This window comes from Barbus barbus, assembly GCF_936440315.1.
Source record: "Barbus barbus genome assembly, chromosome: 48".
Classification (NCBI taxonomy): Eukaryota; Metazoa; Chordata; class Actinopteri; order Cypriniformes; family Cyprinidae; genus Barbus; species Barbus barbus.
In genome coordinates this window covers 20369886-20381843 of record NC_136726.1, presented here as the reverse complement: position 1 = coordinate 20381843, position 11958 = coordinate 20369886, and the positions used below count along the sequence as shown (strand labels likewise).

Sequence of the window (11958 nt, the reverse complement as noted above, 5' to 3'; positions counted from 1 at the left end):
AGGGAAAGATTTGAGGGACCCTGCTCTATCCACTATACACCTACAGCTCCGTCAAGTTCAAGTGCATGGGAGTTACTGCGTCATCACGGCCCTGCGCTTCTATTGGCTGATGAAGTTGCGCCTGACTCCACCCCCTCCGCGCTTCTACTCTTCGCGCCCGGCAGAGGGCGCCTCTCCTCATTTCTCTCCGCTCTGATTCCTTTTAGTGAATCGGTTCATTCGAACAATTCGTTTCAGTGAACTCTCCAGCTGGGCGTTTTTTTGTTGTAAAATCGACTGATATATGTGACCTTGGACCACAAAAGGGTTATAGGGTCATTTTGTTTTAATTATTTAGATGTATACATCATCTGAATGCTGAATGAGTAAGCTTTCCATTGATGTATGGTTTGTTAGGTAGGCCTGTACAACTATTATTATTACTAGTATATATAAAAATCTGGAATCTAAGCGTGAAAAAAAATCTATATATTAAGAAAATTTATTTGGCTATTGCTACAAATATACACGTGCTACTTAAGGTCCAGGGTCACATATTATTATGTTGTTAACACAGTTATTCTTATCACTCTATTATTCTGCGAATAATGGGTTTATTGTATTGACTGAACTGAAAAAAAGAACGAAAAACACACAAAAAACGTTTTTTTATTTTAATCATAAACTGATATAGTGTATATGTGACCCTGGAGCACAAAACCAGTCTTAAGTAACACAGCTATATTTATAGCAATAGCCAAAAATACACTGCATGGGTCACAATTATTAATTTTTCTTTCATGCAAAAAAAAAATCATTAGGATCTTAAGTAAAGATAATGTTCCATGAAGATACTTTGTAAATTTCCTAGCATAAATATATCAAAACTTAATTTTTGATTAGTAATATGCATTGATAAGAACTTAATTTGGACGACTTTAAAGGTGATTTTCTCTATATTTTGCACCCTCAGACTCCAGATGTTTAAATAGTTGTATATCTGCCAGATATTACAATCCTAACAATCCATACATCAATGGAAAGATTATTCATTCAGCTTTCAGATGATATATACATCTCAATTTCATCTCAATTGTGAACCTCCTCAGCGATTCAACGATTGATTCACAAACACGAATCAGTTCGAGTGAATCACAGAATCGGTTCAAACGAACGATTCGTACGTGAATCGGACATCACTTGTCTGATGCACCGAAACTCTCCGGGAGAAACCGAGGCTGGAAGATGGCGGCCACTGACCGTTCCCGGTCCGAAGCGGCAAAGCAGCGGCGGCAGGATCAGCTGCAGCGGTGGCAGGGCTCGGAGACGGATCGGACCGGGGCGGAGGCGAGGAGCCAGTCCTCCGCTCCCGGAAACCGACGGGCCAGAGTGCGCTTCGCCCAGGGCGCTGTGTTTATGGCCGCCTGCTCCGCCGGGGACCGGGAGGAGGTGGCGGAGCTCCTGCGACAGGGAGCAGATCTCAACCACGCCAATATAGACGGGCTGACGGCGCTGCATCAGGTAACCGGAGCATGTTTGAAGTTTGACTCGGTTTACAAACTTTTGCCAAAGTTCACAAACTTTTCTCGGCGCCGTTCATAACGTGTGGGTCGATGACAAGATGTCTTATATCAGACAGAAATGTTATCTTTGTGTTCATTTTTTTTCATACGTTTAAAAAAAATGCTTTATACAAAAAAAATATGATGTTAATAAAGTCAATGATGGAAGCATCAAGTAAAAGTAGTGAAATAGACTAAATATGGGTGTGTACACAGTTTAATTATTGTTTTTAACCATATTAATTATACTCAATTTGACCCGAACAAAAGATGGCTTTTCATAAATAAGTTATAATATGTGATATTATTAAAAACCTAAACTTATAGGGTGTTTTAGGGGTCCAAATGTTTGTTATGCCACACTGACTTCGATTTGGACAAATGTTTTTCACATATTAATAATATTTTGAAACCAAATTGTGCTTATTTTTAATGACGTATTTAATGACAACTGTGACTTCTTACCTCACGTTTCTGATTTTCTCACAATTAATATAAAATATATATATTCTTAGATGAAAAGTCTGATTTGTGAGATATAAACTCGCAACTGTGAGGACACAAGTCAAAATTGTGAGATAAAATAGTGTTTTTCCCCCAGAATTCACATCTTGTGTGTTTAAGTTGCAGATTGATCTTATTTTATTGATTTTTTCCCTGGCAGAAACAGGCTTTACTGTTCATTTTTGATGTAAAGGTGCACAAAAAATATCAATTTTTGTATAATTCTTAATGTATTTTTTAGATCATAATAAGAAATGAGCATCATTGATCTCTATACAATATATCAAACATGCTAAACAGTATTATTCGGTTTAACGTATGTATTAAAGTGGCTTTTAAATGCCCAAAGTCTAGAATCACATTGGGTGTTTTAGGCCTGAAGTCTGATATTTTGATGTGTGTGTGCTATTATAATCTCACCAACTGTACTTCCAGGACATATTTAGTTTTAGTGGTCTTGTTTTGCACTCAAGCCAGTTGTGTGGTTTTGGTTCTGGACTAGTTGCATGGCGCAGATGAATCTGGATTCTCTGTGGAGTTGTTTGCAAGATGTTGAGGGTTGCTGTTGTTGTTTTAATGCCTTCCAGGGAGAGGCTGTCACGTTTAACCACGTCTGACTCCACCGTACCAGCATCCAGACTGAACTGGCATAGCAAGACTTTCCTCATATCTTCTGAGCTGTATCAGAGATTGGATGGAATTCACACCGGCCCTTTTCATTCGCTGTTTGCTTTCCTTTCTTCCTCTCAGCTGTGTTTTTTTTTTAAATGACATGTTTAGGAGGGGTTATTTTTGGCTTTTGTTGTCTCAGCCTTTTGTTTCAACAGTAAAGTTATTCAGAAACCAGCTAATCCTGATGAGAAAAAGCCAGTTTTTTGGTTGGAAAATGACAGTATGTTTGAGGCAATTGTTATGTGTCTGCTTGAATCTATTATAACAAGCTTCTGTTGAAGAGAGCCATTCAGAAAAACTGCAGAAGGTTTTGCTCAAATCCACTCTAGGCTTGAAAACTTTTGAAGTGCACTGTTTTGTGATTCAGACAGGTGGTCATGTGGTTGTACAGCGAGAGCAGCTATTGGCTGGCGCTCTGCTGATGTTTGATTGAAGTTCTGTGGAACAGCGGCTTTGAGTCGCACATCTTCAAAGTGAATGTAGTCACCTGCGTATCACGCATTCTCTAATCTATCAGGAACAAGCCTGTTTCTGCCACAGGATATACAAATAAAAATGTAGTTTTTTTTTTACTCACAATGAGAATAGAATTGTAAGATATTTTTTTCACAATTCTGAGTTTACGTCTTACAGTTTCTGACTTTTTTTTTTTTTTTTTTTCAGAATTCTTACTTTATAGCTCAGAATTGTGAGATATAAACTTAAAATTGCAAGGAAAATAAGTCCAAGTTGTAAGATAACGGTTGCAGTTGCATTCATTCACAAACATGCTTCCATATATTTCACCCCAAAATAGAACAGAATTATATTTTTCAAATGGTTTGCTATATATACATACATACACACAAACACACACGAATATAAATGTTACAAATATACAAATATGTTAAATTATATAAATAATTTTTTATCGAAGTCTTTTTTAGGACCTTTAGGATTTTTAGCATTATTTTTTATGACAGTTAAACACATTTTCCTCTCAAATTTCTCTTTCCATAGTGCAAGAAAAAAATGGATACATTATTTATGTTATACATTTATATGATATACATTGTGATAGTCTATATTGTAGTGCATTTAATTTGATATTTAATTTTATAAAAACGTTGGAAATGAATTACAAAAATTTTAACAGTGAATTGTAAATATGTTTATTTGTAATATATAATGAATGTGTAATATAAAAATAGGCTATTTAAATGTGTATAAATTTAAGAAATTAATTATTAATAATTAAACATTAAAATAGTTAAGGTTTTTATATTTAATTTTTATATATATATATATATATATATATATATATATATATGAATATATGATGGAAGAAAAAGTGTATGAATTAAAGTTTATATATATATCTGTACATACAGTCATGGCCAAAAATATTGGCACCCTTGTTAAATGTGATAAAAAAAAAAATAATCTGAATAAAAAAATAATCAAAAATTAATTATGAAATAAATGTTTTTCTCAAATACACGTTGGACACAATTATTGGCAACCCTAGAAATTCTTATCAGTAAAATATCTCTGAAGTATACTCCCATTCATATTCACAATTTTGAGCACTCCAGGGTGATTATGAACATGAAATTATCCAGCCATGGCTTCCTGTTTCACAGAAATATAAATAGGAGGGAAAACAAAGCCTAAATTCCCTTAATCATCCATCACAATGAGAAAAACCAAAGAATATATTTCTGATGTGCAGCAAAAGATAATTGAGCTTCACAAATTAGTGAAGTGGCTTTAAGAAAAGAGCTAGAGCAGTGAAGATTCCCATTTCCACCATCAGGGCAATAATTAAGAATTTCCAATCAATAGAAAATGTTACAAGTAATTAATAATTTAAATTTTATAGATAGATAAATAGGTTTTATCACTTGAACTACGAAAGATATAGAATTTTTAGGTTAGATCTATTAGATACAATAATACACTATAGTCACTGTCTGAGTGTGTTTCTGTCAGCGTATCTTAGTGTGTACTGTGTTGCCATGACATGAATATGCAGAATCTCATGAGAGCATAAAATAAAACCACAGTTGCTTGATTGCTAACTGGGAACACAGCCTGTGTATGTGTGTGTGTGTGTGTGTGTGTATGTGGCTCTGGACAGAATCAGTGTCACATCCTGTCAAAGACACTGTTTTGGCCTCTACACACACACACACACACACACACACACACACACACACACGTCCCCTCCGTCACAGACAGAGTTACAGCGATGGTTTACCTTCCAATGGTCCTAAAGTAAACAGTCGTTCGGTACACAGATGGACGGGCAGGACGGAGGATTGTGAGCAGATCTTCTCTTAAAGGTTCCACAGAAGAAACACCAGCTTGAGTCAGTCCTCCGCATTTATATATCTTATGTATTTTGTATAGCTCAGCAATGCAGTTGTTAATATTTTCAAAATGTATAATAATTTATGGAAAGTGTAGCTTTGTAGCTAAAAAGAACACACTGTAGCTAATTGAATTACCATTTATACCATTATTCATTTATTATACCATTATATTTATACCATATTAAAGTATTTTGGAAAGTTTTTGGATGCTGCAGCTTGTCCTGGCTCATATTCATTTTCATATTTATAAAATGGAGAGTTCTGGTCCTAAATACTGTTTGGCTAATACATCTTTCTATTTAATTATGTTGCTTATATTTTATTTAGTTATATTAATTATTATTATTTAGTATTTAATTTTGTTCATATTTATGTTAGTATGGATGCAAAAACATCAGTTTTGATTGAGTAAATAATTATTTTCATGCTGTGGCTTCTGACCAATAAATGGTAGATATGTAAACATACACTTTTTGTCCAAAATAAATAAACAAATAAAGGGTTAAATTTATCCTGTTATCTTGCGCAACACCTTTAAAGTTATTGATATTAATTATTAAGTCTTGAGAGATTATAATTATTTTATTTCAGTTAGCATTTTTATTTTATTTCAAGTAATGAAAATGGTTTTGTTTAACTATATTTACCCTAGTACATTAATCTTCAAGTTTATATTACGTATTTATTTGAATAATCGTTGCATGTGTGATGCTCTGTCAGAAGCTGCTCATCCCGATCTCAGTGCTGTTGTCCCATTGTTGCTCGGTAACAGGAATTAAATATAGTCAGTGCTCTTTAAGTTTTTCCATGCCTTCCATCCAAAGGCTTTCTCTCTCTGTCGTTCTCCAGTGAGCACATGGAAAACATTCTTCATGCAGTACAAGCGGGTGTTGTCATAGGCAAAGGGCAGTCACTCTCTGAATCATACACACAGACACACACACACACACACACACTCATTCAGTGACCCTGTCGAGAACTTCACACCTTCTCCATACAGAAGGTTCCCAGTGTTCCTCAAAAACCCACACAAACACACACAATGAGGAAGGGGTCAGGAACAGAGCGGCCTTCTGTTCTCCTGCACACAGAGAGCAGCGCGAGCGCAGCGGACGTGATTTCTATAGGCATTCCTCAGGGAGCCGCTCGCTTTGGCTGTTAAGCATTTTTCCCCCGTCGTGCCTAAACACACATTTGGCAAACTCACTGTAACACGTGGCCTGTCTGCAGTAGCATAATGTCTGCGGATTCTTAGAGAGTTAAAGTAGCTAAACAATGTACAAGCTGCACTATAATGTACTAACAACCAGTGTTTTGTAGATATCATGTATATTAGATATGATAGCTATATAATTAAAAAGTGGCCTCTTAAATAGCTTCTTGTTAGTGACTTTATATTTATATACTACCGTTTAAAAGTTTGCGGTTGGTAAGTATTTTTTAATGTTTTTAAAGAAGTCTCTTCTGCTCATTAAGGCTGCATTTATGTGCTCATTAAAAAAAACATTATAATTATATGGTTATATGTATTTCTTTCTTTGTTAATTTACCTTAATTACTTATTTAACTTACTGACTTTATTTACCTAGTTACTTAATAAATTCTACTCGCTTTACTTACTAACTCGGGTCAGGATGACATTCAGTTACTCGCTATACAAACTCGTGATTTGCTAATTAAGGTCACTTACTTAATGCACTTAATTAGTCACTTACTTTCCTTAATTTACTTAGTTACTTGACTTACTAACTCCGGTCTGGTTGGGTCTTAGATACGTAGTTACTTTACTTACTAAGATCAGGTTGACCATTCGATTACTCAGTTGTTTACTTGGGTACTTTACTAACTCAGGTCGGTTACTTACTTTACTCAGTTAGTTTACTTAGTTACTTCCTTTACTTACCTTAGTTACTTTACTTACTAACTCAGGTCTGGTTGGGTCTTAGATATGTAGTTACTTTACTTACTAAGATCAGGTTGACCATTCGATTACTCAGTTGTTTACTTGGGTACTTTACTAACTCAGGTCGGTTACTTACTTTACTCAGTTAGTTTACTTAGTTACTTCCTTTACTTACCTTAGTTACTTTACTTACTAACTCAGGTCTGGTTGGGTCTTAGATATGTAGTTACTTTACTTACTAAGATCAGGTTGACCATTCGATTACTCAGTTGTTTACTTGGGTACTTTACTAACTCAGGTCGGTTACTTACTTTACTCAGTTAGTTTACTTAGTTACTTCCTTTACTTACCTTAGTTACTTTACTTACTAACTCAGGTCTGGTTGGGTCTTAGATACGTAGTTACTTTACTTACTAAGATCAGGTTGACCGTTCGATTACTCACTTGTTTACTTGGGTACTTTACTAACTCAGGTCGGTTACTTACTTTACTCAGTTAGTTTACTTAGTTACTTCCTTTACTTACCTTAGTTACTTTACTTACTAACAGTTTACCATCCAGTTATTAAACTTGAACAGAAAAATTATCACTAAATACAAGAATCTAAACAACTTGATTTATTTGATAAAACTTCGTAACTATATTTATTATCAGCAGCAGAGTTGGTGTACTTGGACTCGGACTGCAATTATGAATCAACTCGGACTCGGTTGGACTTTTACTCGAACTTGACATGGATTCTGACATTTTGGACTCCAGAATCTTTCTGAGTGATGTAACATGAAAGATAAACGAGTAAATAAGTAAATAAAATTATAATAAAAAGACATTAATAAATGTCTCCCACTCATACTCAATTGGTTTAGGATTAGGACTCGATACGGACTCGACAACGTGAACTCAGACTGAACATTAATCAGCATTATGACTTTAATAAATCAGTGAATCTTTATTATTTCATTGAAATGAACTGTTTTGTTAACTCAGACAGGGTCAATCTAAGTGTAGCTTTCTTTGATGTTATAAAGTGGTGTTGTAGTGTTCAGTAATGCTACACCGCTGCCGACAAAATAGCTTGTTGTTATTGGAAAAGCTACAGTTTTTTAAAAACACATGAGCTACCATTAAAAATGCAGTTGAGTTAGTAATGCTGCTGCTTTTAGGATGTTACTCCTCAACACTGATTACAACCTGCACATGTACAGTATGTGTACAGTAACACATCCATCATGTAAACGCTTCGCTGACTAATTATTGTTTTGCCTGCAGCTGTGTCTGACTGAAACTCTAGGGACATGAAAACACAGATTTCCCATGATGCAACATGAGACTGGCACCAGCAGTGTTGTAAAGATGTCAGTAGGAATGTCATGATGATTGTCAGTAGAGTTATTCAGACGAGTGCTCAGCTGATAAGAGTCATGCATCACTGTGTGTTAATGTTTTACACGCTATGTTTGTGTAATTTAAGGTCAAAGGTTAAGGGCAGTGTCTTATGCATGAAAAATACATGTACCGATGAATGATTTATTAGTAGGGATGCAATAAGGTTATTATACTAAAACAATACAAAAAATAGTTTGTTACTTAAAATAAATAAGTGAAATTAAATATAAAAACCTTTAACATAGCTAGTTGCCATTTTCATTTAGTAACTAAATAACTAAAATATTAATTAATTAAATTATATAGACATAATTAAAAACAGCAATATATTAAAACTTTAAATAAATAAAAAAAGAAAATTGACAATATTAATAAAAATAGTAACTCTGGTACTAAAATGCACAATAAATAAGTATTAGCCAATTTTAGCATTAATTAAATATTGTTATTGGTGTATAAGCATGATGCTTTCAATTATTTTTACAACATTTTTAAAAATATTTTTGATATTATGTTTCTGAATTGTGTGTGTTTGTTCCATCACTGATATACTGTTATAGTTTTTGCTCATATTTTAGATTGTTTTCATTTTAATTTTGGTAGTTTTGTTAGTAAATTTATTTATTTTTTTAAATATGCTTGTATAGTTTTTATTAACTATCAACTTGAAGTATGAAATTATAAATGTTGCCTTGGCAACTTGCTGAAATAAAATGTTTTTTTTATATGTTTTGTTTTTTTTCCAAGTATTGAGATTTTTTTTTATGGTGTTAGTTTAGTTTACGACAATAGCTCTGGCCTAAATAATAAACATTTTTATCACATTGATTATCAGCCATAACTAAATTTTTACATTTTCAGAATCTGAGTTTTGGTCAGAATGACTATATTAGAAAATTTCTCTTTAAGCACATTTTGTCGTTCTCTCCTCAGGCCTGTATTGATGAAAACTCGGATATGGTTGAGTTTCTGGTGGAGAGCGGCAGTGACGTGAACCGAGGAGACAATGAAGGCTGGACGCCCCTCCACGCCGCGGCCTCCTGCGGCTTCATCCAGATCGCAAAGTCAGTAACTCACTTCCACAATCTAGTGAGCTGCCTACCTAGAAGACATGCTGCTGCCTTCTTAGATGCCTGAAATTCATATTTTATTCATAGTACTGTAATTGTAGCTAAATCTAATTAAAATGCATGAAATATTTGTGTTCTGTGTTTTTAATCTTGTGTCAGATTCTACTGGAATGTCCTGTACGTTGAGTCGCCATTGTTCAAAGTTTACCGTAGCAACAGTGTAATGTTTTTATTTCTCTCTACCTTTTGCAGGTACTTGATCGAACACGGCGCTCATGTGGGAGTGGTGAACAGTGAGGGAGAACTTCCTCTCGATGTCGCTACTGAGGACGCCATGGGGAGACTGCTTAAAGCAGAGATTAAAAAACAGGGTGAGAGATTCAAACCTTAGAAAAAGAGAGAGATGATGGAGTGAAAGAGGGAATTTGAGATTGTAGGAAAAACAGAGACTTCATTGTTATTATTCTCATTATTAACTAAATCTAAAACTATTAAAAAGGTTTTCAATAAAATAAATAAATATTAATTATTATTAAAAAATTAAAGTTAGATGATAAACTTCAACTTGAAGAACTTAAACCTAAAAAACTTAAATGAAAAAAATTAAAAATGATGCCAAATAACTGAAATAAAGTCCTAAAATTACAGAAACTGAAAAATAAAACAAAACTAAAGCTAAATAGAAATATTAAAGAAAATAAAAAAAAATTACAAAAGCACATAAATTACTAAAATAAAAATATTATATTAAAATAAATGCTAAATATAATGCAAAATATTAAGAAATTCTATAATGCTATATAGATAATACTAAAAAAGTAACACTTGTTTGCACATATGATCAAGAGCTAAATATAAGTCTAATTGTTTCCAGAATGTTTTGTGCTTTATTCACTGAAGCTGCTTACAGATGTAGTCAGAAATTCATGATCACATTGCATTTTCTGTGTAATATGAATTTATCCTGGTGCATCAGACACAACAACAGTAAAAAGCCACCTACTTGCCTGTCAATCATTCATGCTAAACTTTACAGACTGCATAATTGTGTTTATGATCAAATCATTTTATGATCATCTCTCCCACTTCGCTTCCTGTCAATTCTGATCTGTCCTGTCACAATAATGGAAAAAAACCAAAAAAAAAAAACATCTTTTTTGAAAAGTGCTTAAAATAGACCTATTTTTTGTACAAAATATAATTTCAAATTTTTCCTTTCAATTTCTGATATGCGTCATTTTCTTTGCAAGATTCCCATTTGAACAAATACAGGTTCACCTTATCGGTCTTAAACGCTCCATCTGTCTGATTGTGACCTGCTGTGTGTGATCCTATTAAAACCTTAGTCGACGCAAAAGCGCTTACAGAAGCTCACTGTAGATGTGTGTGTGTGTTTATAGGATATTTGGTTTTAACAGTAACCGCATGTGAATGTCCCACATCAAGAACTTAATTAAAAACACTGGAGCTGCGAGGGGATTTTATAAACTTCCTCCTGCTGCTTGTTAGATGTGATCGCTTTTCTGAATGTGGGTGTGTCTCTGCGTCCTGAAAAGAATAGTTCACCCAAAAGTGAAAATTTGCTAATAATTTACTCACCCTCAGGCCATCCGAGATTCAGATGAGTTTGTTTTTTCATCAGATTTGGAGAAATGTAGCATTACATCACTTGCTCAGCAATGGATCCTCTTCAGTGAATGGGTGCCGTCAGAATGAGAGTCCAAACAGCTGATAAAACATCACAATAATCCACGCCACTCCAGTCCATCAATTAACATCTTGTGAAGCAAAAAGCTGCATGTTTATAAGAAACAAATCCATCATTTTAAGGTGTTTTAACTTCAAACTGTTGCTGAAATGCAAGTCCTCTATCCATAATATTGCTTCTTCCAGTAAAAAAGCCGTCTCGTCTGAATCAGGAGATAAATATGCACAGATTAAGTTGCCAAATCAGCTCTAAACTAAAATGTCAGTGGATTTTGATGTGAGGCGACAACAGGGGAAGTGTATTTATGGATTATGGACTCATTTTTTGAAGATACGATTTCAAAGCACACAGCTTTTCACTTCACAAGACATTAACTGATGGACTGGAGTGGCGTGGATTATTGTGATGTTTTTATCAGCTGTTTGGACTCTCATTCTGACGGCACCCATTCACTGCAGAGGATCCATTGCTGAGCAAGTGATGCAATGCTACATTTCTCCAAATGTGATGAAGAAACAAACTCCTCTACATCTTGGATTGGCCTGAGGGTGAGTACTTTTTCAGCAAATTTTCATTTTTGAGTGAACTATAACTTCAAGTCCTTAAGAACAAACTGATCTTGAACAACAAAGACTCATGGTTCCTTTAATTACCTGTAATATGTTAAATACTAAATCTAAAAAATGAGAAAGCATTATAATGGCTGTTTTTGAATGAACTTTCAGGTATAGATGTGGATCAGGCCAGGAGAGAGGAGGAGAGAGTGATGCTCCAGGATGCCATGGCCGTGCTGGCAGGAAGTGGCTCTCTGGTCCCTCAT

General features: G+C 34.4%; 1 protein-coding gene across 5 annotated transcripts in view; it reads left to right on the top strand.

Annotated features, from left to right (window-relative positions):
* The first annotated feature begins 1154 nt into the window (after positions 1 to 1154).
* Positions 1155 to 11958, top strand: part of LOC306866652 (protein phosphatase 1 regulatory subunit 12A) — a 26109-nt gene continuing 15305 nt past the window's right edge. For 2 of the 5 annotated variants that reach the window (XM_079411926.1, XM_079411925.1), the window contains exons 1-4: positions 1160 to 1500; positions 9294 to 9424; positions 9683 to 9801; positions 11864 to 11958. The exon at positions 11864 to 11958 is cut by the window's right edge and continues 62 nt beyond it. In XM_079411926.1, coding sequence (XP_079268052.1) covers positions 1225 to 1500; positions 9294 to 9424; positions 9683 to 9801; positions 11864 to 11958 — 621 coding nt within the window. In that variant the 5' untranslated portion in view covers positions 1160 to 1224. Of the gene's footprint in view, positions 1501 to 4941; positions 5068 to 9293; positions 9425 to 9682; positions 9802 to 11863 lie in introns of those variants that run through there. The other 3 variants (XM_079411928.1, XM_079411927.1, XM_079411924.1) reach the window with 2 other exon arrangements.